At 35.3% G+C, this 21308-nt stretch overlaps 1 protein-coding gene across 1 annotated transcript in view; it reads left to right on the forward strand.

Moving 5' to 3' along the window:
* MALRD1 (MAM and LDL receptor class A domain containing 1) overlaps positions 1-21308 on the forward strand; it is a 598156-nt gene that overhangs the window by 374267 nt on the left and 202581 nt on the right. Inside the window, exon 30 of the mRNA XM_065871795.1 lies at positions 9733-9916. Coding sequence (XP_065727867.1) covers positions 9733-9916 — 184 coding nt within the window. The remainder of the gene's footprint in view (positions 1-9732; positions 9917-21308) is intronic.

Raw genomic sequence — 21308 nt, forward strand, 5'->3', positions numbered from 1 at the left:
TGGGAAATATATATATCAAATTTGTGTATGTGTATGAATGAAAGAGAAACTAAACTTTCCATCTTGTACAGTGTAAATGATGTTATGATTCTGTAGTTGGAAACCCTGGAAAACAGAAAGATTGGAATGGTAAAAAAAACAAAAAAAAAAACAGTGATTGTAAGAAATTATACAACTGCAGCTTTATTGATCTCTATGCTTTGCATTAAACTGCCTACATTGCCTAAGACCCCCATATTGGTTGCCTAAAATTTTAAAGAAAATTATCAAGAAATAAATGTTTTAAATTTAAAGGCGCATTATTCTAGGAAAACATGAGGACATACTGTTTAAAATGTTTTCAACGAATGTACGTCTAAAACCACACGTGTCTGTTCAGTGAGCATATTAGTCAAAACTTCAAAATCATTCTGTCAGAGCAGAAAACCTCCTCTAAGCACAAGAGCCACTGACCACAGATTTTACTCCCAGAAAAATAGCTGTTTGCAAGTTATTTCTGTGGAAGAGATTTGATGCACATTTAAAATAGCCTGTACTTGATTTCATTCTATTTTTGAAAATTCAAAATAGGATTAAACTATATATAAACTTTAAATATTTGAAAATGTTTGGAGGTTTAAAGACTATAAATTTCTAGTATTTACTTTTTCAAATACTTAATATTTAGATGATTTAAAGAATTATCAATATTTATCTGCTAGATACAGATATTATACTAAATTCTAGCCACTCCTTTCCATTTCTTAAAAGATATTTTTAAAATATTTTATTATGGCAATGAAAGGTTTTAGTACCATGTGGCATCATTAATCAATATTTTAGTCTTATCTAGAGGCAGAAGACAAAATTTGGTTGCTATACCAGTGATTAGGACCAAACATGTATTAAATGGCTTTGGTTCAGAATGATTCCTGTATGACATTGCATCTTTTTTATGTGCTTAATCTTTTGTGAGCATTATGTTTATTTAAAAGTTGATGAAATTTCAAAAAAATTAATAGCAAAAATAACTCATGAACATGCCAAACACAAAAAGAAAGTTTTATTTAAGTGGAATATTTGGAAGTTGTGCTCTATTATCTTAAAAATGAGTAGAGATCGAATAGTTCTTATAGTTCTTACTTTTTCTGACTTTCTCAAATTTGACTTGATAATTTTTAGTTACTCGTGGAAATTACACTATATATTTTTATATGGATATATACATTTATATATTTTAAAATGGCACTTATTTAAATGTTTTATTTTAGAATAGTTTTAGATTCATGTAATTGTTTCAAAGATTGCACAGAGAGTTCCTGTATACCCCACACCCAAGTTCCCCCTATTATTAATATCTTACATTAGGATGACACGTTTGTCACAATTAATGAACCAGTGTAATACATTATTAGTGACTGAAGTCCATACTTTATTCAGATCTTCTATTTTTCCTTAATATCATTTTTCTGTTGCAATAGACATGAGTCTTAGCCTCAATGACCTTGTTTCATACATTTGTAATACATTTATATAGTTTGGTCACATTTTGCCTTCCTTCCTGGGATATTGCAACCTCCTAAAGATGGTTTTTTAATTGCATACATTAAGGTTACTTTCTTACTGTAAAATTCTGTGGGTTTTGACAAATGCTCGGTGTCTTACATTTACCATTATAATGCCATACAGAAAAGTTTCACGGCCTTAAAAAATCCCCTGTGCTTTACTATTCAATTCCCTTCACACACCCTGAATCACTGGCGGCCACTGATATGTTTACCATCTCTATAGTTCTGGCTTTTCCAGAATGTCATGACAATTTTCATGGCAGTGGTATTCTAGAGGAGTATATTAGAGTGAATATAATGATCCTTCTAACATTAGAGATGCTATGAATATTGGCAAAGGGAGTGTGATTTGCTGTAGACCTTTCCACAGCAGGAATAAATGACAAGCCCCTCAAAAGGACAAGAACACAACTTTTATGCTTTTACCTTTGTAGTTAACACAGATCCGTTGGCTTAGGTGTAGGTTCTAGGATCACCATTTTTGTTTAGCCTTTGTTTTCTTTTGCTTCTGCTTTGTTTTCCTCAGAAGCCTGAAAATTTTGTTCCACTGTTTTCTATACTTAGTATTTTAGTTGAGAGGACCCTGATTACCAATATAATTCTCATTTTTTGTAAGTCAACTACTTCCTATTTCTGGAAGTTTGAGACATTTTCTTTTAAACTCTGAGTTTAGAGATTTCACCAGGAAGTGCCTTGATCTTAAAACCTTGAGCTGTTCCTATCTCAGAAATTTTCTTTTATTGTTCTTTCTGATTATTGCTCCTCTAAAATCTATTCTCTCTTTTTTCCTGGAACTCTTGCATTCAAATGTGGACTTTCTAAATCTACTCACACCTCTTATCTTTTCACTCATAATGTTTAATTCTTTTTATTTTTGCATTTAACATTTTTGCATTTGTTAATAATAAATATTATTACAATATAATACCAACAATTAATGTAGGTTCTCTGTTAACATTACTCATTTTAATCCTCACAGCAATGCTGTGAGGTAAACACATTTACTCTCCATTTTACAGGTGAAATAACTGCTAGTAGGGGCAGAGCTCAGGTTTCAACCTGACTGTCTGACTTCAGAGCCTGGAGGCACATCAGTATGACGCATACTGTATTTTGAGATAATAATTCCATTTCATCTTTCAAATCTCATATTTGGCTTCTAGAAGTTTCAATCCTAGTTCAGTTTTTTTCTGAAATCAATTATTTTTTAATATCCCTCAGTCCTTCATGTTCTCAAATTACCCATTCCAACTACTTCTTAAACTTCCTTAAGATTTCTGGTAGTTTCTTTTTAAAAAAAACAAAAAACTATTTTTTAAAGAACAATTTTAGGTTTACAACAAATGAGATTTCCCATCTACTCCCTGCCTCCCTCATGATCAACATCACTCACCAAAATGGTACATTTTTTTTTACTAAATATATTAAACCTACTTGGATATGTCATCGTCACCCAAAGTCCATTACTTAGGGTTCACTCTTGGTGTTGTACATTCTATGGGTATGGACAAAAGTATATAGTGGTATATGTAATACCATGCTGAGTATTTTCACTGTCCTAAAAATCCTATGTGCTTTGTCTCTTCTTCATCTCTTCTCCCCCTCCTCCTGGTGACCACTGATCCTTTTACTGTCTGCATGATTTTGCCTTTCCTAGAATAGTTGAAATCATATAGTATGTAGCTTTTCCAGATTGGCATTTTTCACTTAGTAATATGCATTTACGTTTCCTCCATGGCTTGATGGCTTGATGGCTCATTTCGTTTTAGCACTGAAAAAAAACATCCCATCGTATGAATGCACCACAGTTTATTTATCCATTCACCTACTGAAGGACATCTTGGTTTCTTCTGAGTTTTGACGATTATGAATAAAGTTGCTATAAACATCCATGTGCAAGTTTTTGTATGGAAATAAGTTTGCAATCTTTGGATAAATACCCAGGAGTGAGATTGCTGGATCATATGATAAGAGTATGACTAGTTTTGTAAGAAACTGCCAAAATGTCTTCCAAAGTAGCTCTACTATTTGGCTTCTGGCATTTCCACTAGCAATCTGAGAATTCCTGTTGCTGTACTTCCTTACCAGCGTTTGGTGTTGTCAATGGTCTGGATTTTGGCCTTTCTCATCTGTGTAGTAGTATATCATTACTGTTTCAATTTGCTTTTCTCTAATGACATATAATGTGGGGCATCCCTTTATATGTGTATTTGCTATATCATCTTTGGTGGGGTATCTGTTAAGGTCTTTGCCCTATTTTTAAATCAGGTTGTTTGTTTTATTTTTGAGTTTTAAGCATTTTTGTGTATTTTGGATAACAGTCTTTCTCAGAAATATTTTTTGCAAATATTTTCCCCCAGTCTGTGGCTTGTCTCTAATTCTTTCGATTTTGCCTTTCACAGGCTAGAAGTTTCTAATTTTAATGAACTCCAGTTTAACAATTATTTGTTTCATAGATCACGTCCTTGGTGTTTTGTTGTATATTAAAAGGCATCATTATCCAAGAAATTAGAACATTCTCTAGCACCATATACAAAAATAAACTCAAAATAGATTAGAGACCTAAATGCAAGACCGAATACTATAAAACTAGAGGAAAACTAGGCAGAACACTCTTTGACATAAATCACAGCAATATTTTTTTGGATCCGTCTCCTAGAATAATGAAAATAAAAACAAAAATAAACAAATGGGACCTAATTAAACTTAAAAGCTTTTGTTCAGCAAAGGAAACCTTGCACAAAGCCTTTTAAAACTCTGATTCCATCTGTTTTTAAAATTCTGCTTTAGATGTTATATGTTGTTCAGTTTATTCTCAGCCTCTAGTAGATATTTGGCCTCTTAGAGTCTAGTTACTTTGGCCTGTGAACTCTTGCATCTATAGTAATGTGAGGTGCTCTCTGGTGATTTAGGAAAAAGCAGAATACCAGCCCTTTGCCTGTGTCCATCCAGGTGAATTTAAGGAAATGTGAATGAAGGGTGAGCCTTACAGCAGAGAGACCTAAGTACCACAAAACAATTATTGATCACTTCCATTAGTTTCCACTGGGCAGCATCTCTTCTCCTATCATCATTTGAACCTTTAAATATTGGAAGCAGAAGTGTAGGTGGCAAACTCTGTAGATTGTAATTCACATCTCTAAGAATTTTAAGGGGAATTGTGTAGGAAGAGTGGACTTATCACCTCTTCATATGAGCAAGATTTTTAACTGCTTTGATACCTCACAGATATTACAGCCTGAAGTTGAATTACTGTTTTCTGAAGAGTCTGGTATTCATTGTTCCAAGCAAGGAGGAAGGAAAACATGACCATACAGGAGCTCTCGACTACAACCTACACTCTTATTGCTATTTTCAGCCACCTTCTTCCCCAGACTGCTGCAAACCACCACCATCACCACCCCCACTATTCGACACCTGTGTTCAAGACAACGTATAGCCTTCCCAGGTTTTTCTCAGTTTTTGTCTCTTTCTTTCTTTCTTCCTTCTTTTCTTCCTTCCTCCCTCCTTCCCTCCCTCCCTCCCTCCCTCCCTCCCTTCCTTCCCCCCCCTTTCTTTTCCTTTTACTGTTCCCCAAATCCATCCTTCCCAATAGATTCCGTAGTTTTTCAGGATTGATAGTGGGTGATGGAGCCACCAGCCATTGTTAGCTCACCATCCTGACAATATGATTGTTTCTTTGTATTATCAGTAGTCAGAAAACAGTAATAGAGAAGTATCACCATTATAACACACACTGTAATATATCTAGAGATAAATTTATAATAAGTGTTAAGTTATTTATGTTAAAGAACTATAAAATTTTAGTTAGTAGCATGAAAAGAGACCTAAACAAGTTGAAACATAAATGATATCTCAGGGTAAAATAATTCTATATTTAAATATTTCAGTTATGCATTAAATTATTCTAAGATTCATTTGGGAGAGTGAATGTATGAGAAAACCAAAAGAATAAAAAAAATTTTTGAGGATAAAAATGTGACCTATTAAATTATAACGTTAAGGTTTAACCAACTCAAGTGTAGAAAGCTTAACTCCCTTTACATATCTTTATTCTCACCCACTTATAATATTTATGTCTTAATTATTTCCTTTATATACATTTAGAATCATATTAGACAGTGTTTTAATTTTTTCTTAACCAATAAAACATAACTTAGAAATTAAAGAGGTTAAGGAAATTTTATTGTATTTACTAATATCTTTGCTACTTTTTCTTCCTTCCTGGTGTTCCAAGATTTCTTTTTTTTATCATTTTCTTTCTGTTTAAAATGTTCCTTTAGCCATTCATTTAGGGTAGGTCTAAAGGTGATGTATTCTTTTAGTTTTCCTTCATTTAAAAAAAAAAACTTGGGAGGAGAGGTCTTGGGGCCCTTGGGGCATGATATAGGTGAAAGTCTAGGCTCTCTGGTCAGCCTTTGCTATTGGGAGTGGGGGTCAGAGAGTAATTTTTCTATGGTGTTTGGCTGTTGTAGAGCTATTATTATCTAAATATTTTCATTCTCACTGGACTTCCCCTTTCCTGGCCCCTTGGCTAAAGAAAGTAGTCTGCTCATGTTTCATTTCCAGGTTGTCAGATTTTCGTGTCAATTTTGGAATATATGATGCAAAAGGAAAAGCTAGGAAACACCACCTTGTGCTCCCTTGAGTCCCAAGGTCCCTAGCTAATCTGCCTTCTCTCCACTTTTCAGAGTCTTCTTCTGTTTATACATAATTATATATGATCTCTGGGGGTTTTAGTTGTCCATAGCAGGAGGAATATAGAAAAGGAAGTCCACTCAAATCTTCCCAGAAGAAGAAAATCTAGTGGCTTAGTAAGTATGACATTGATGGAGGAACAGAAATCAGAAATTCACCTGGAAACTGTAGAAACAGGTTCAAAATATGTTAAAGGTGTCAGTGGAGGAAAGAGTTTTGATCAATTGGTTTTGGAAATATTGGTTCATACTTTGGGGATAATTTATATCTTTACCTCAAACATATGAAACAAATTCCAAGTGGCTATACTCCATGAATACACATCTATAACTTGAAGTGGCTCTATCTTTTTAGCATTTCTTACTGCCTTTCTTTACATAACCCAAAGGGAATGAGACTGGCATAAAGCAGGAAGACAAGCATATTGCCAAAACAAATATGCAATACATAAGGTAAATCATCGATATGCATAATACTTTCGGGAAATAATTCAAAATTGTGTAAAATGTTGAATTGTAAGAAGAAAATATTTTTTCAATTTCTATAACTTAACCATTATCATATTAGTGTCTATTTTTTACAGTTATTAGTGTGTTTACTCACTTTTCAAATGTTTACTGCCTTGGGTTCTTGAATGTAACAACCACATAAATGTATCCTTGGGCGGTAGCAAAGTCATGATTGGAATTGAGAGATTTTTCTCTTAAAGTATTTAGAAAGAATTGTTATCAGAATTTTAACTAAATAAAGCAACAGTGGGTGCAGAACAACAATTGGGGGAATGGATATATAACCACTTCTTTAAAAGTTGCTCTGTTTTATGTTTCTATAGTAATTTTATGGTATTTACTTTTATGACTCACCTCTATTAAATGATTACCATCACAGGGTAGGCTTCCTCTCTTTTCACCTTCTTATTCCTGGTGTCTAATGTAGTATATGGCAACTGTGTGCGAATCAAATATTTGCTGAATAAGTGATGAAAAGGACTGGCTGGACAAGTCAATAAATAAATAAATCTCCATTGCACGTTTGGATTAATACTTTTGATAATTATGGGAATATGATTTGGTATGTTATATCCAGAGTTGCATGAGAGCAAATATATTAGAATGATATATTATAATAACCCATCATTAGGTTGATCCATGGTTGGTTTTCTTAAAGACTTAACCCTCATTTTTGTCCTACCGCATAAAATGACAATGAGTATATTATTTAAATCTCATTTATTAGAAAGCCAGGTGTCAGAGTTAAGAAATGGTTTGTATTTTATTGGTTAAAGTGATCACACAGCCTTCTTTGTTGAAAACCCTTTTGGGGATTGGCATAGTGTATGAGTTGCTGAAACTGACTAATAGGAAAAATTAGCAAAGTGAATTAAGTTTGTTAATTAAAACAGACTTTTATCTATGCCTGTTATATTGCTAAGTGTTAGATGCCCTCTACTTTAATCTTTAATTTAACTAATAATTTCTTTGGTTCCAAATCACTAAGACATCACTGACAGTCAAAGACTAACGCTGAAAAAGCTTCTCTTCCTTAGTCATTAAACAGATACGAAATTCCATTAATAAGGTGTGACTTTCCCATCCCCTTCAATGAAGAAGCTACGTGTGTCTCTGGGTGTAAAAATGTGTTTGTTGTTTTGGGGAGGATGTTGAAAGCTCTATCTATGCACTGTTAGTTGTTTTGCAAAGTTAGTTTTAGAGTAACTGATACAGAGTTCTACTTTCTCTCTCTTATTCTACAGAAGAGCCGCTTGATTGATCTGTATCTCCTTTAACAGAACAAGGTGTCAGCCACATTTATTAACATTAGTTCCCCTAAAGCATGGATCTATGAATGTGTAACTCTTTTAGATCCCCTCTTCAAGCATTTCTCTTTTTTCTTTAGTGTACATTTTTTTTAAAAATCCATAATTATGTCTATCACAGTTGTGTGCTATAAATCAACTGGAACATCTTGCTTGCTTTTCTAGCTGCCATTCCATTAAATATTCTCTTCTATTCCACTGTTTTGATTATAAGCTTCAGTGACAAAGTTTACTTGTGAATTCATCATGAAAACACAATACTGGACCCTGAAATATTAATTTTGGGGGCGTAACCGTAAACATAATTCTATATATTTTTTTCTCTTTCTTTCCTATATATCCATCATCATGATATGTTAACCTCTAATTCCCAATAAGGGCTATGCCCAGAATAGCAAAAAGCAACATATACAGTCTAAGCCTTGTCCTTGTGCTCGACTGACTTATATTCTGTTTTACTCTTGGTATCATTTTTTTGTGTCATTAGGGTTATGCTACATGTCATGTCATACCATGTCATGTCATGTTATACCAGGATTGTTCATATATTAGGATATTGTACTGCTAGCAGACCAACCTTACACATTCAGAGTGTTACTGACCCAGGTTCTTGCACTCTTTAATCAATAGAAATTGATAAGAGGTCAGACAAGAAATTCAGGCAAGGCTTTCTTGGGACTCATGCTACAGCACAAGCGAGTGAAAACAAGTGCCAGGTTCCCTTGCTTGCTCCCTGAGGCGGTGGGGGGGGGGGGGTGGTCCCTTAAATGGCGTGAGGGTATGGGGTCAGGCTGGAGGAATGGCTTAGGTGGTCTGCCCAGTCCCCTGCTTTTGCTCCTGGCACCTCAGAAGTGGCAGTTGGGTTTATCTTATTGTTCATAATTTGCCCCAACTGTGCATGTGCGCATGTGCATCCCTTATAGTTTCTTTGTATTCTGTTGCTGAAGGAAACTTTTGTCTCAAGAGGAGATATTTAAATAATTTTTCTTAGAAAATTAATTTTTCCTTTACCATTGAATAATCTGGTATAAAATAATTATTGTTGGTGCTCATATAATCATTATAGTAGAATTTTATAAATATCCAAAATCATATAATAGAATTTTTGAAATCTGGTCCTAGAAAGATCACTTTCCCTCTGTGCTCAATTCACTTCACAATTTCTTATCATATCCATCAGGGATATGTGATTTCTCCCACATATTCCTCCTCTTATCTCTCTTTTCTCTTTCCTTATGTAAGTTATGTAAGCTCTGTAAAGGAAGGTGCAATACCAATGATTCAAGAATGTGAGTAGAAAGTTGGTGGGAAGGGTACCTAGAGCTGTAAACCCAGGGCACCTGTAAACTGTTCAGATTCCATCAAATATCCATTGAGAATTTTGTGTGCAAGCAAGGAGAAGTGGATTTAACTGAGTAGGCCACTATCTAATAATGATGTCTCTCAAAATAGTGAAACAAGTTTACTGCTAATCTTGCTAGTATTGCTTTTGGGAATACCAAGTAGATTAATGAGCCTCTGTTTTGATGACGTAAAGTATATCATGAATATTATCAGTTTTTTTAATCAGTTTTCACTGATCAGATACTTCTGTTCTAAATAATTGTTGTCGTGTATTTTTCCTTCTTTTGTGTTTAATCATCTGCCTAATGCAAACTTCTTTACCTTCAGACAGAGAAAGGACTATCAAAAGTATGGCAAGAAAGTAAACAGAACTCTGATGATCATTGGCAAAAGGCTGTCATCCTTCTGGGAAAGTTAAGGAATTTTGAAGTCATATTTCAAGGTATCAGAACAAGGGATCTGGGAGGAGGAGCTGCAATCGATGACATTGAATTTGAAAACTGCATGACTGGTAAGTTTCTGGAAAGCACTGCCGTTTGGAAGCACATTTATAATCTAGCCATTTTATCTTTGCTTCATATTTATGAAATGTTCTGCAGTTATGTATTTTGTACGTCCATAAAAATCAATCGAAAGAGAGAATTTCATAATGGTTGAACTTAGCTACATGTTAAGAGATAATAGTTTCTCCATCCTTTAATTACACAAGTAATTCCTCTCTTCCTTCTGCGTCATCCCCTTTCTAACATGCAGCAGTGTTGTCCTTTGAACTAATTTTCAACAAAATTTAAAATGTATGCCTAATACATACATTTATGTAATTTAATTAATTTTAAATGAATCAGTAAAAAGGGTTAGAAAGCTGGAAGTTAGTGGATATATAAGAAATACATGCAACCAAGTATAATTCAAGCAGAACTTAAATTGAGAGCTCTGCTTAAGGGATTTAAAATGCTACCCTAGCAAGTGAATAGTAACTTGAAAAAACATGCGATCACTTATCATGCTTCTAAATGTGAAGTATAATTACACTTAGATTTTCTTTACAAAACTTCCCAGAAAATGTCAAAAATAATTATAAATACATTTGTACAGTTTCACAGCTGGCACAGTTGCTTTCTGAGGAGTCATTCTATCTGATTTCCAAAATAGTACAGTGTGATATATCCTGCCCATGAAAGATATGCCTTCTGTGGTGTCTTACACTGATTCACTTAGAGGCAAGCCCCTGGGACTGAAGAGCTCAACCTGAATGCTGTTTAATTCTGTTGCTGCTTTCATATTAAAATATCACTGCACCAAGGCAGTGCAAAAATGTGACTTTGGTTTTTGGTGCTGTTAAAGCATTTGCTCTCTTTATGACCAGGGCTGGTGAAAAGGATTCTGCTTAGGAGTCAGTCTTTTGGAGTTTGAGTCTCTCCCACACACCCCACCATGTTTCCAGCAAAGGCAGCTGATACTCAGCTACTATATATATATATATATATATATATATATATATATATACGTGCATACATACACACACATATACATAGGTCCATACGTATTACATAAAATCAGAATTCATGCACCCTAGGTGAGCACAGGGGTCACAGAGCTCCAGGTCTCTATGTCAAGCAAAAGACAGGGTTTGGGCTTGGAGATGTTTAGGAGAGGGTTCCTGGACCACAGAAAAGGGGATCTGAAAATATAATCATGAAAATGTATCTTAGAACATGCTTTTTAAACTCTTTTCTAGTAACTTTCCTAGTAATATGCTAAATTTCTATTATAGTTTGTTACTCAACTTATATATGATTCTGGCAAGTTCAAAAGGAAAAATTCTTCAGAGCTTTTTCTAAGATTTTTAGAAAGAAAGAAGCTTTTATTAAACAGGAGAGATTCTTTTCCTCTCAAGGGAAGCAGAATGATTCTTGGATGGGCCGATTCAGGACAGAAGAAAAATGAGAGCTATTATCCCAGCTCTGCCAAGTTTCATGTAGAAATGTGGACTATTTCTTTCCCTTCTTCTCTTAAAGTCCTGTGGCAATTTACATGATTATAACTCATTTCGTTCAAGTTGATCAAACATTCACCGTACTGACTAATACTTTAATGTCTTATACATTTAGTGATATACTACTTTAAGGCTTTCTTTGTTATAAATAAAAAGGCAAATTTTGGTTAATCGTAGTGAATATGGTCAACTGTATGTCGAATATATTTTAGGAAGAAGTAACCATTTTTTAAATAGCCAGCCTGCTACAAATAACGAGGATTTTCAGATTATGTTTTAGTTAAGATAGGAAAAGAAAGTATTTTGCAAAAGTTTAAAAGACTATGTTTGGAACTAAAAAACAATGATTTTTTTTTTGTTCCCCTAGTTTTTATATGCCACTAAAATAGAAGTGTTGTGAAAAATGAGTAACAAGAAAGCAAATTAGAGCATAAGTTACCCTATGTTGTTTTCTAGTATTGCCAACTTGGAAGAGAATGGTATCTGACAAAACCCCTAAACATCAGAGAGGCAGTGTAGAATAGTGGTTAGGAACAAGGTGTCCAGTCAGACTACCTGGACGTGGACTCTGGCTCTGCCACCGACTAGCTTGGGTGAGTTTCTTCATTTCACTTTGCCTCAGTTTCTTCATCAATAAAATGGGGTTGATAAAAATAGCACTTCCATCATAGATTTCTGTGAATGTTAAATATGTTAATATATGAGAAGTGCTTAGAATAGTCTTGGCACATAGTAAAATGTATGTATTCCATTTTATCGTTATATTCCGTCATCATTATTATTAACTATGCCATATTTTCAAGTGGTGCTTTATTGCCCCCTATTAGGAAACCAGCTTCAAATCATATGCAAACCGGTCACCATAAAATCTATCATGGAATTGTTGCTGTTCCCCGTTCGAGATGAAGAACCTAAAAAATGACAGTGTTTATTTCTCTGTCACATCCTGCCAATAACAATAGAGCACATACTGTATGATACCATTTATATGAAATGCCCAGGATAGCAGATGTGTAGGGACAGAAGTAGATTAGTGGTTACTTAAGGCTAAAGAGCATGGGGTAGGGAGTGACTGCTAATGAATATGGGGTTTCTTTATGGGGTGATGAAAATATTCTAAATTTTTATTGTGATTGTAATATAATTTCATAAGTATACTAAACCCATTAAATTGTAAACTTTATATGGGTGAACTTAATGGTATGTAAATTATACTTCAATTTTTAAAAAGTATTTTAAATAATTTTTTTTAAGTCAAAGCCTAGTTAACAAAGCATATAAGCTATGGAAAACATATGCAACAAAATTAAGTGAAAATACATCCCTATAAAACCCAGTATAAACAGGACCTCTATGCTGTTTATGTCTATAAGAGAGAAGCCAGGAGAATCATGAAAGGCCCAACAGATATTCACTGGAAAAATGCAGTCACGTGGTTTGAGAATGACAGGTAAAACTGGGAGGGGTTTCATCCACCTTTAGAATAAGTGGGTCCAAGGGGTCTGTGGTTAGGTCTGTGGGGCTAGAGCAGTCTAGACCCCATGAAAACTCAAATGGATCCATCAGGATTCCTTTCTAGGACAGTAGCCCGCATTCAAAAACAAAACAAAAAATGAACAAACAAATAAAAACATCCCTGGGAGTAGAATCAAAATTGAATAGACTAAATACAGATGAAGGATAGTGAAGACCCACATCAAAGAGTTGGAGGGGAATAGAGCCAGAAAATTTCAGAAAGCAAATCATATTTTTATAGATTTATATAGAATCTATAGACTTATAATCCTTTTTAGGGTCCTAACAGACCACCTCTGAAATCTTTCTTGGACTTTCTGACAACTCTGTAATCTTTGCATATTTTTTTAGACTTCAGAGTAGTGCAGAACAAAGTTTTAAATTGATTAAGAGTGAAAGTGGAGAAGGTAGAGGATATAGATGAGATATATATTTGATGGTTATCTACCTCACCTGCAAATAAGAAAGCTACTTGAGCATCATATTTATTTTTTACTTTCCATTCAAAAACACATAACTCAGTTTATTAGATAATATTTAGTACATGGCCAACATAAAGCTGGATATATGCTTTTTTATTTCTTTGCATTCTGAACACATCATGGTGCTATCTTCAATTTACTATCAAATTTATTGTATTTTTCTAAAAAGAAAAATAAAATAAAAGAATAGGCATATCTTTGTCCTGTCCAAAGATACATTGAGAAGCATATCTCCTTTTTGGAAGCAAGTAGCTTATTCATTTTTAAAAAGTGACATTATGAATTCAGTATTTCCTCGTTTTAAATTCAAGTTGATTTAAAGATGATTTGTACAAAAATCTTATAAAATGCAACCACCATTCTATGGAATAGAAAAGTAGAAAGAGAATTCATATAGAGAGGAAAGGAATATTCCATCACTGTAATTTATAAAAGTGCCAATTCTAAATTTAAATGGTTACTCATTTTCAATCAACATTAGTTGTTAAGCGCAATCATTTATTACATACAATCATCCAGCTGATACTTATTGAGTCTACTATTAATACTAAATAGCATTTATGTCAGCTTTGCAACAAGACCATTAGGTGCAAATCCTGGTTTATCCACTTGCTACCTGCTCCATGGTTTTAGGTAAATTATGTAATCTTCCTTTGTCTTATTTTTCTCAGCCGGAAAATGGTAAGAATACTGCTTCCACCTCATAGAACTCTCACAAGGATTAAATCATTTACTTTATACGAAGTACTTTGAAGAATGCATGGTGTACAGAAAGCACTGAATATTTTTGGCTAAAATATAGATGAACAACGTTGACAAAAAACTTGTCATTGTTCTAGGCACAACGCCTTTAAACACATCAACGTTTAAAAGCTTGTTCTGTTCCGTTCACATGTCCAGCAGCCTTTATCGCTTGGCTAGTCTGCAGAAAACTCTGTGCAATGAGCTGTGTGCACCTCCTCGGAGCAGGGCTGAAATGCATGTGTCACACAGCGTTTGGCTTTCCTGATTTTTTCCGTTTCCACTTTTCACTGCCCCTTTCTTGACGCCCGGCATTTCCTCCTCTTCCCCGTGTGCCTCTCCCCTGCCACCATGCCTTCTGCTGCCAGGGCTGCTCTGTGAACAGTCTCCAAGACACTGGTAAACCCAGGATCTCAGGGTGGGAGCCGATAACATTATAAGACGTTGCCTTTTCCACTGAAAAATCTAGAAGGTCCAACTGAATGATGACCAGTTTTCCATTGGGGGAAAAGGAAGAAATAATTCAGGGACTAGCAAATGCTTCCAAAAGTCAATAAAATCTTCTAAGTAGACAGCAGCACAGTAGCTACTCTGTCTGTCTCTAAATTCGTACAGAGCAAAACACATCATGTTCCCCAGATAATCCTAAATGTGAAAGGAAGGAAATACCTTGGGGATAAAGTCAGAGAAGACAGAATCATTATAGTTTCAGATGTTTAGTACATTGTCTTCACGCATAACTTGAAAAGACTTCCCTTTTTATTGTAACCCCTTAAAAACTGTATGTATGACTCCTAAGTGTACTGTCAGCAGTGATAGATTTGGAGTGAAAAATAGTGGCTTGATGGTAATGATTTCAATGCAGCATCACTCTGAATTAAACTGAACTTGGGAGATCACAAAGCAGTGATTGCTCTATACAGAGTTCACAAATACGTAAATCTATGCACAGAACCCTGTAGGGTGACTTCAAAACTTAGCTTCTTCACTTAGTTTAGATGAAAAGCTGTATTTCTTCTCAACACGTGAGTGTTCCAAGTGCTGCATTTAGGTCTCCCCCAATTTTCTTTTAAAGTAAATGTGTGTCAGAAAAGAAAAAAGAAAGGAAAATGATAGTCAGTAGAAAAAATAAATATCTCACCCTAATGAAGTAATTAAAAGTGACTTTTATTTTTAATAACTAACGGATAGATAATATGTAGTGCGTATAATGTAAGGGTACATAAATGATGGATGAATGGGTGGATGGATGGATGGATAGGTAGATGGACAAATAGATGGGCGGACAGATGGGTTAATAGAAAACGTTTGTTCAAATCTTGTTATATGTGTGAAAATTCAGAACAGAGCCTTCATTGAGTTACATTCTGCCGGCAGATGCAGACAGTAAGCAAAGTAATGTGTAATACTGTGTCATGTAGTGTTAGGTGCAGTGAATGATACAGGGAGAAAGTGAGGCAGAATTATTACCCTGATTAGTCAGAAACAGTCTCTGAAAGTTACAGTTGAGCAAAGGCTTAAATGCACTAAGAGGCAACCACGCAAATGCCCTGAAAAAAGCACTCCAGGTCTCGGGACAAGCAAGGCAGACTTACTAGGAGGGAGCGTTTTGCTGAAGCAGAAGAAAGTAAGGGTGGGGAGGTGGCAGGGGGCCTCATCATGCAGAACTTTGTCATTAGAAACACCTGCTCTGTACTAGCGATCATCTCACAGCACAGCGGGTAAGCAAGCAGACTCTGGAGTCAGCCTTCCTGGGTTTAAATCCTGTCTCTGCCACTTAGCTGCTGTGTGACCTTGAATAAGTGCTTATCAGCTCTTTACCTCAGTTTCTTTATGGCAGTAAAAAGCGAACCTACTTTATAGGGTAATTGTGAGGATTTAACAAGTTAATATATGCCAAGGGCTTTGAACAGTAACTCTCTTCGTAGTAACTACTCAGTAAAGGTTAGACATGATTATTATTGAAATCCTCACTATCATGGTTAATTGAATCTTCATTACAACTCTGGAAAATTGAGGGATCCGGAGGTTACACTAAATACCAGCCAACTTGATTCCCTTACTGATGCTTAATGGCACAGAAACAGCCATATTTAGCCATAACAGCATAGAATACTACTAAAATCATGATGAATACTATGGCATAAAAGCGATCAGACAACACCTGCCACATCTAGGTTGCCAGTAGTTTCGAATGCTCTTGAAAGAAAGCAGGCGATATCAGACATATCACCTGTACTCCTAACAATGATGTGTTTTAGTAACACTAGTTGAAATATTTTAAACATGGTAAATCCTGTTTTTTTTAAATTTAATGTTCAGCCAGTCTTCATTGTTACATACTTGTTTTATTTTGGATTCAGAAAGTTTTTCAGTAAGAGGAGGGAGGGAAAATAAAACAGACTTTATGAACGAATGTTATAGGACTTATGAGATCCAGTTCACAGCAGTTTCTTTCTTTATCTGATTATATATAACTATTTTTGTTCTAGGTTTTCTTATACACCTTTTGTACATAAGGCTAAAAATGTCTGCCAAGAATTGATGTAATTTGTTAAATATATTCTGTATGTCAGAGCCAATTCATATCTTTAAATTAAACCTGAAACTTTCTGTGAAACTTTATCTGTTGGCTGGTGAAATGCCCAGTGGTTCTCAAATAGTCCTGAAAAAGACGATGAAAAAGTAGTCTTTACTTGAAGTAACTACTTTACATTTCTGCAAATATCTTTTCTTGATTAACAAGAAGTATCAAAGTCATGCTTAAAGATATTTCATTATAATAAATATATATCCTGATTATATTCCTCTCCCAACTTACGTATCAGTATCAATAAGATATCCATCCATACATAAATGCATCTTTACTAAGTATATACCATATATTATGCAGAAATTAAGCATTTTGACTTTTCAGTCAAAGAAAGGTAACTAATTTTTATTGATTCAAAAGTTTAATTCTTTATCAAAAGGGAAGAATGGTGATCTCAATTCACTGATTTATAAACAAATTACTACAAAATATTTAAACCTACCATTGTACGTTATAGAGATATTTACTATTTTCAAAATATCCATTTTCTCCCCCATGTGTCCCAGACCCTTTCAGGTAGGTGGATCTGTGTAAAAAAGCTCTGGCCAGAGTGCTGTGAGGAAGTGAGGTGTGTCACTTCCAGGTTGAAGCATTTCCAAGCTGGTGTACAACCCACCTGGTCTCCCTTCTGCTGCTGTGGTAGAGGACACCTCATTTTCCAGGTGATGTGTCTACATCTGCCTGGTCCCCTTGAGTCTGTAGAGGAAAGTCCCTCTGCCAACTTGTTTTAGACATATATAGCAAATGACCCAAAAAATGGTGTTTTTGAGATATGGAGATTATTTTTTAAGTGTCTTATAATCTAGTCAGATCTAACTAACACACCATGCAATTTCCTACCTTAAATAGAAGAATATTATTTACAGTTAGGGCTATGATATAAAAAATATATGTACCCTTCAGTTTCTAATACTCCAAATATGTTAAGAAAGAACATCTAACAGCATCCCTGGCTCCAGTCTTATGGGGAAAATAGTCAGAAAATGAAGTCCACACTAAGCAAAATTCAAAACCAATAAGTAGAGAGAGTCCTTGTGGCATCAACCCTCTCCTTCCGGTCATTGACAGCTGTAGCCCTCACTTTGCTTTACTGCTTGAATTGATTTGAGCCAGGCCTCAGGGGAGAGACTTCCTTGTCATGGTCAACCAACAACATTGCTCTTCATTAAGCCTGAGAGCCACGTTATTTGCTTCTCATAAAATCAGGGAATAGATTCTTATTCCTGGTTCCATGACCATATTTTAGACAATAGAACTAAGTAATTGAATTTATTATATCTTTAATCGCTATTTTTAGTTAAAAAATCAAAACCATGAATGGATCTAATTAATGTTGTGTTCAAGGCAATCATTATTATATACCTAGAAAATATCAGATATTACCTTATCTTTCAATAATCTTGATAAAATTAGCATTTCAATGTCAAAAGGTCTACATTTAAAGATGTAACTGTAATCATATCATAGTGATAAACTGAATATTATAATTAATGTGATTATACTGGATTATAATCAAGCACAAGGATATAACTTGGCTCGTTCATAATATTGAGAAAATATAATTACTTGAACACACGTTTTAGTAAGCCTTAAATAGCCCTTGAAATGTCCCTAGGTTCAAATGAAGGCTGCTGTAAAGCTGAATCCTAACATTATCCTCTATTCATGCAATTTCTAAGTAGAATTTGTTTCAATTACAATGAACATTTCCCCACCTAATATCTAGGTCAGTAAGACCATTACATAGAAAATTTGTGACAATATGGCATTTCAATTTTTATGGAATTATGTTTTATTAATTATTTTCTAATCAAAATGAATATTAATGTTTATCAATGAGACTTACATTTTACACTGATATAGATATACTTTTTTCATTACACTATTGAAAGATAAACTCTTCAGTCCTGAAACAAATGTGTATATATATATATATATATATATATATATATATATAGGATATACAAGCTACAGGTGGTACTCAAAATAAGTAGATGTGGAACTCAATAAATTTATATCCAGGTGGTTCAAACATAAATAGGTTTCAACTAAATCCACAGGTATTTATACATGCACAAATATTAGGCCAGGGCCAGAAACCAATTTTTTGTCTATTTGATGAAACACACACGCACATACATATACACAGAGGCATGCATGAGTTTCTAAAAAGTCTCCTATTTTGAATGATCACATAAAAGGGCTTATGGGAAAACAGGATTAGGTCAAACCACTATAAGCATAGATAACTGAGTTATATAGCACTAGCATAAACAAAAGCAACCATAATAAAAATACAGGCACAGTTTAAAGCATTTTAAAATCCTAATAAATAGAGGAACTTTTCAGCAAATGTGCTACTTTACCTAAAAAGGTGGGTAGGGTACGATGCAAGGAATCTTGATGAAAGGGTGGTATAAAAAAGAGTTTAAGACTGTTGAATTATGGAGACATGGGAAGAGTGACAAAAGACCAGGAAAAATTTTAAAAAACATACAACAAATAAGCATTTCCAAGAGAACATGTGGAGAAAAGGAAGACGGGGTGAGGTGCATACTCAACAGCCCGTCATTCTTCTGTGGCTCTCCGGCTCAGCTGTGTTAGTGTCCTTCCCTCTCATCTGCTATGCCTTGGAGGCACAAGACATTACTGTAGAGGGAAGAATCATGCAGGCATCGACACAAATTCTGTGTTGTATTGACTTAATTCCTTTGCTGATTAGTTACATACAAACTTCACTGTTTTACAGACCTGCGTAGCATACGTGAACTTCAAGACAATAGAAGGAAACTAATATATATTGAACACCTACCACTGTGGGTGACATCATGAAACTAGACCCAGCACATCTCTTTTAAGAAGGGAATAAAGATGTTTAATACAGAAGGGGTTCTTGAGGGATTTGAGCAAAATGAGTCACACAAATTGTTTGGAAAGTTGCCTCAGAGGAACTGGGAAATACAGTTTTAAACTGTTGATTAAAAGGTCAGGAAGGAGCTCAGCAAAAAAAAAAAAAAAAAAAAAAGTGTGGTTTGGATTTCTTTCCACTCATTTACTTTTCGGCCTTTCAGTCTTTATACATCCTCATGATCATTTCTGGGAAACCTCTAGTTTAATCATTTCTAGTTTAATTGCCAGTAGCGTCAAACATAAAGAGTTTATTTAAGGGTATGAGGAACCTCAGGAAACCCGAGCTCAGGAGTGCAGTTCAACTTCAGGAAGGTTCTAAAACCAGGGATTGAAAAGAGGGAACTTGAGCCGTGATCTTTCTGTGCCTCTTGTCTCTTTTAACTGCTTCCCTCTGCACATCTGTTTCGGGCCCCTCTCTGTGGAACCAGCTTTCTATGCTTCACCATACATAGGCAGAAAATGTGACTACACTGCAGGATTCAAGAGCCTCAAAACGCTGTTGCAAAAACCCACTAGTTATATTTCTAAATTCTCTGGTAGGTGATTACAATTGACCTATCTTGGGTCAAACAGCCATCTTCAGACTAGTTAACTAGTCTGATGTCAGGGATATGTACCAACATGCCTCCTGAGCTCCCACCTTGGTGACCATATGGATGAGGGGATGAGAGGGAGTCATCAGACGAAGGGAGTGGGGTAAACAAGTCCCCTCTAGACTCACTGAACACGTATTCTTAGAATAGTATTCATTCAACAAGTACAATACTTCCACAAATAAGTACACAGATGAGTTGGTTATTCCAATAGATGGCTGGTCTAATGGAGTAGGTAAAAAGTAATAAATTGTGCTAGAGTATTGCAATAGAAATAGAGAGGGGAAGATGGCTGAATGAACTAGTGGGGGGAGACACTAGCTCAGGATGGATGCCTGTCAAGCTCCCAGCTGGCAGGAAAAAATTAAGCTAGGAGAAAACAGCAAAGGGCACACACCAACTGTCCTTTAAAAGGTTTCCTTGAAGCTGTTGCACATCAGTTCCACCTATAACTAATTAGCCAAAATTTTGTTGCATGGTCAAACTGGAAGGAAATCTATGAAATGTGTTTATTCAAAACTAAGGATGAGGAAGGGAATGAACATTGGTTTAGAGAATGACTAGCCTACCACCAGTTCCTACTGGGTAATATCCCAGCCTAAGGGTATACAAAATTATGACTTTAATATATATTGTCAATAAGAATGATTATTAAGGGCTTCCCTGGTGGCGCAGTGGTTGAGAGTCCACCTGTCGATGCGGGGGACACGGGTTCGTGCCCCGGTCTGGGAAGATCCCACATGCCGTGGAGCGGCTGGGTCCGTGAGCCATGGCCGCTGAGCCTGCGCGTCCGGAGCCTGTGCTCCGCAACGGGAGGGGCCGCAGCAGTGGGAGGCCCGCGTACAGCAAAAAAAAAAAAAAAAAAAAAAAAAAAAAAAAAGAATGATTATTAAAATGTAAATTTCCACTGGCAACCCTTCATCCACTGTTGTTTGCTGTTTCTTCACATGCCACCCGTTAAGGTTGCTTATTGCTTTCTTCTCCTCAGCCTTTGGCCATGTTCACCTGTCTCCATAATTCAACACCTTGAACCTTTCTTAAACCCCCATCTCTTCCATCAAGATTGCTTTTCC

Source organism: Phocoena phocoena, chromosome 2 (assembly GCF_963924675.1).
Source record: "Phocoena phocoena chromosome 2, mPhoPho1.1, whole genome shotgun sequence".
Classification (NCBI taxonomy): Eukaryota; Metazoa; Chordata; class Mammalia; order Artiodactyla; family Phocoenidae; genus Phocoena; species Phocoena phocoena.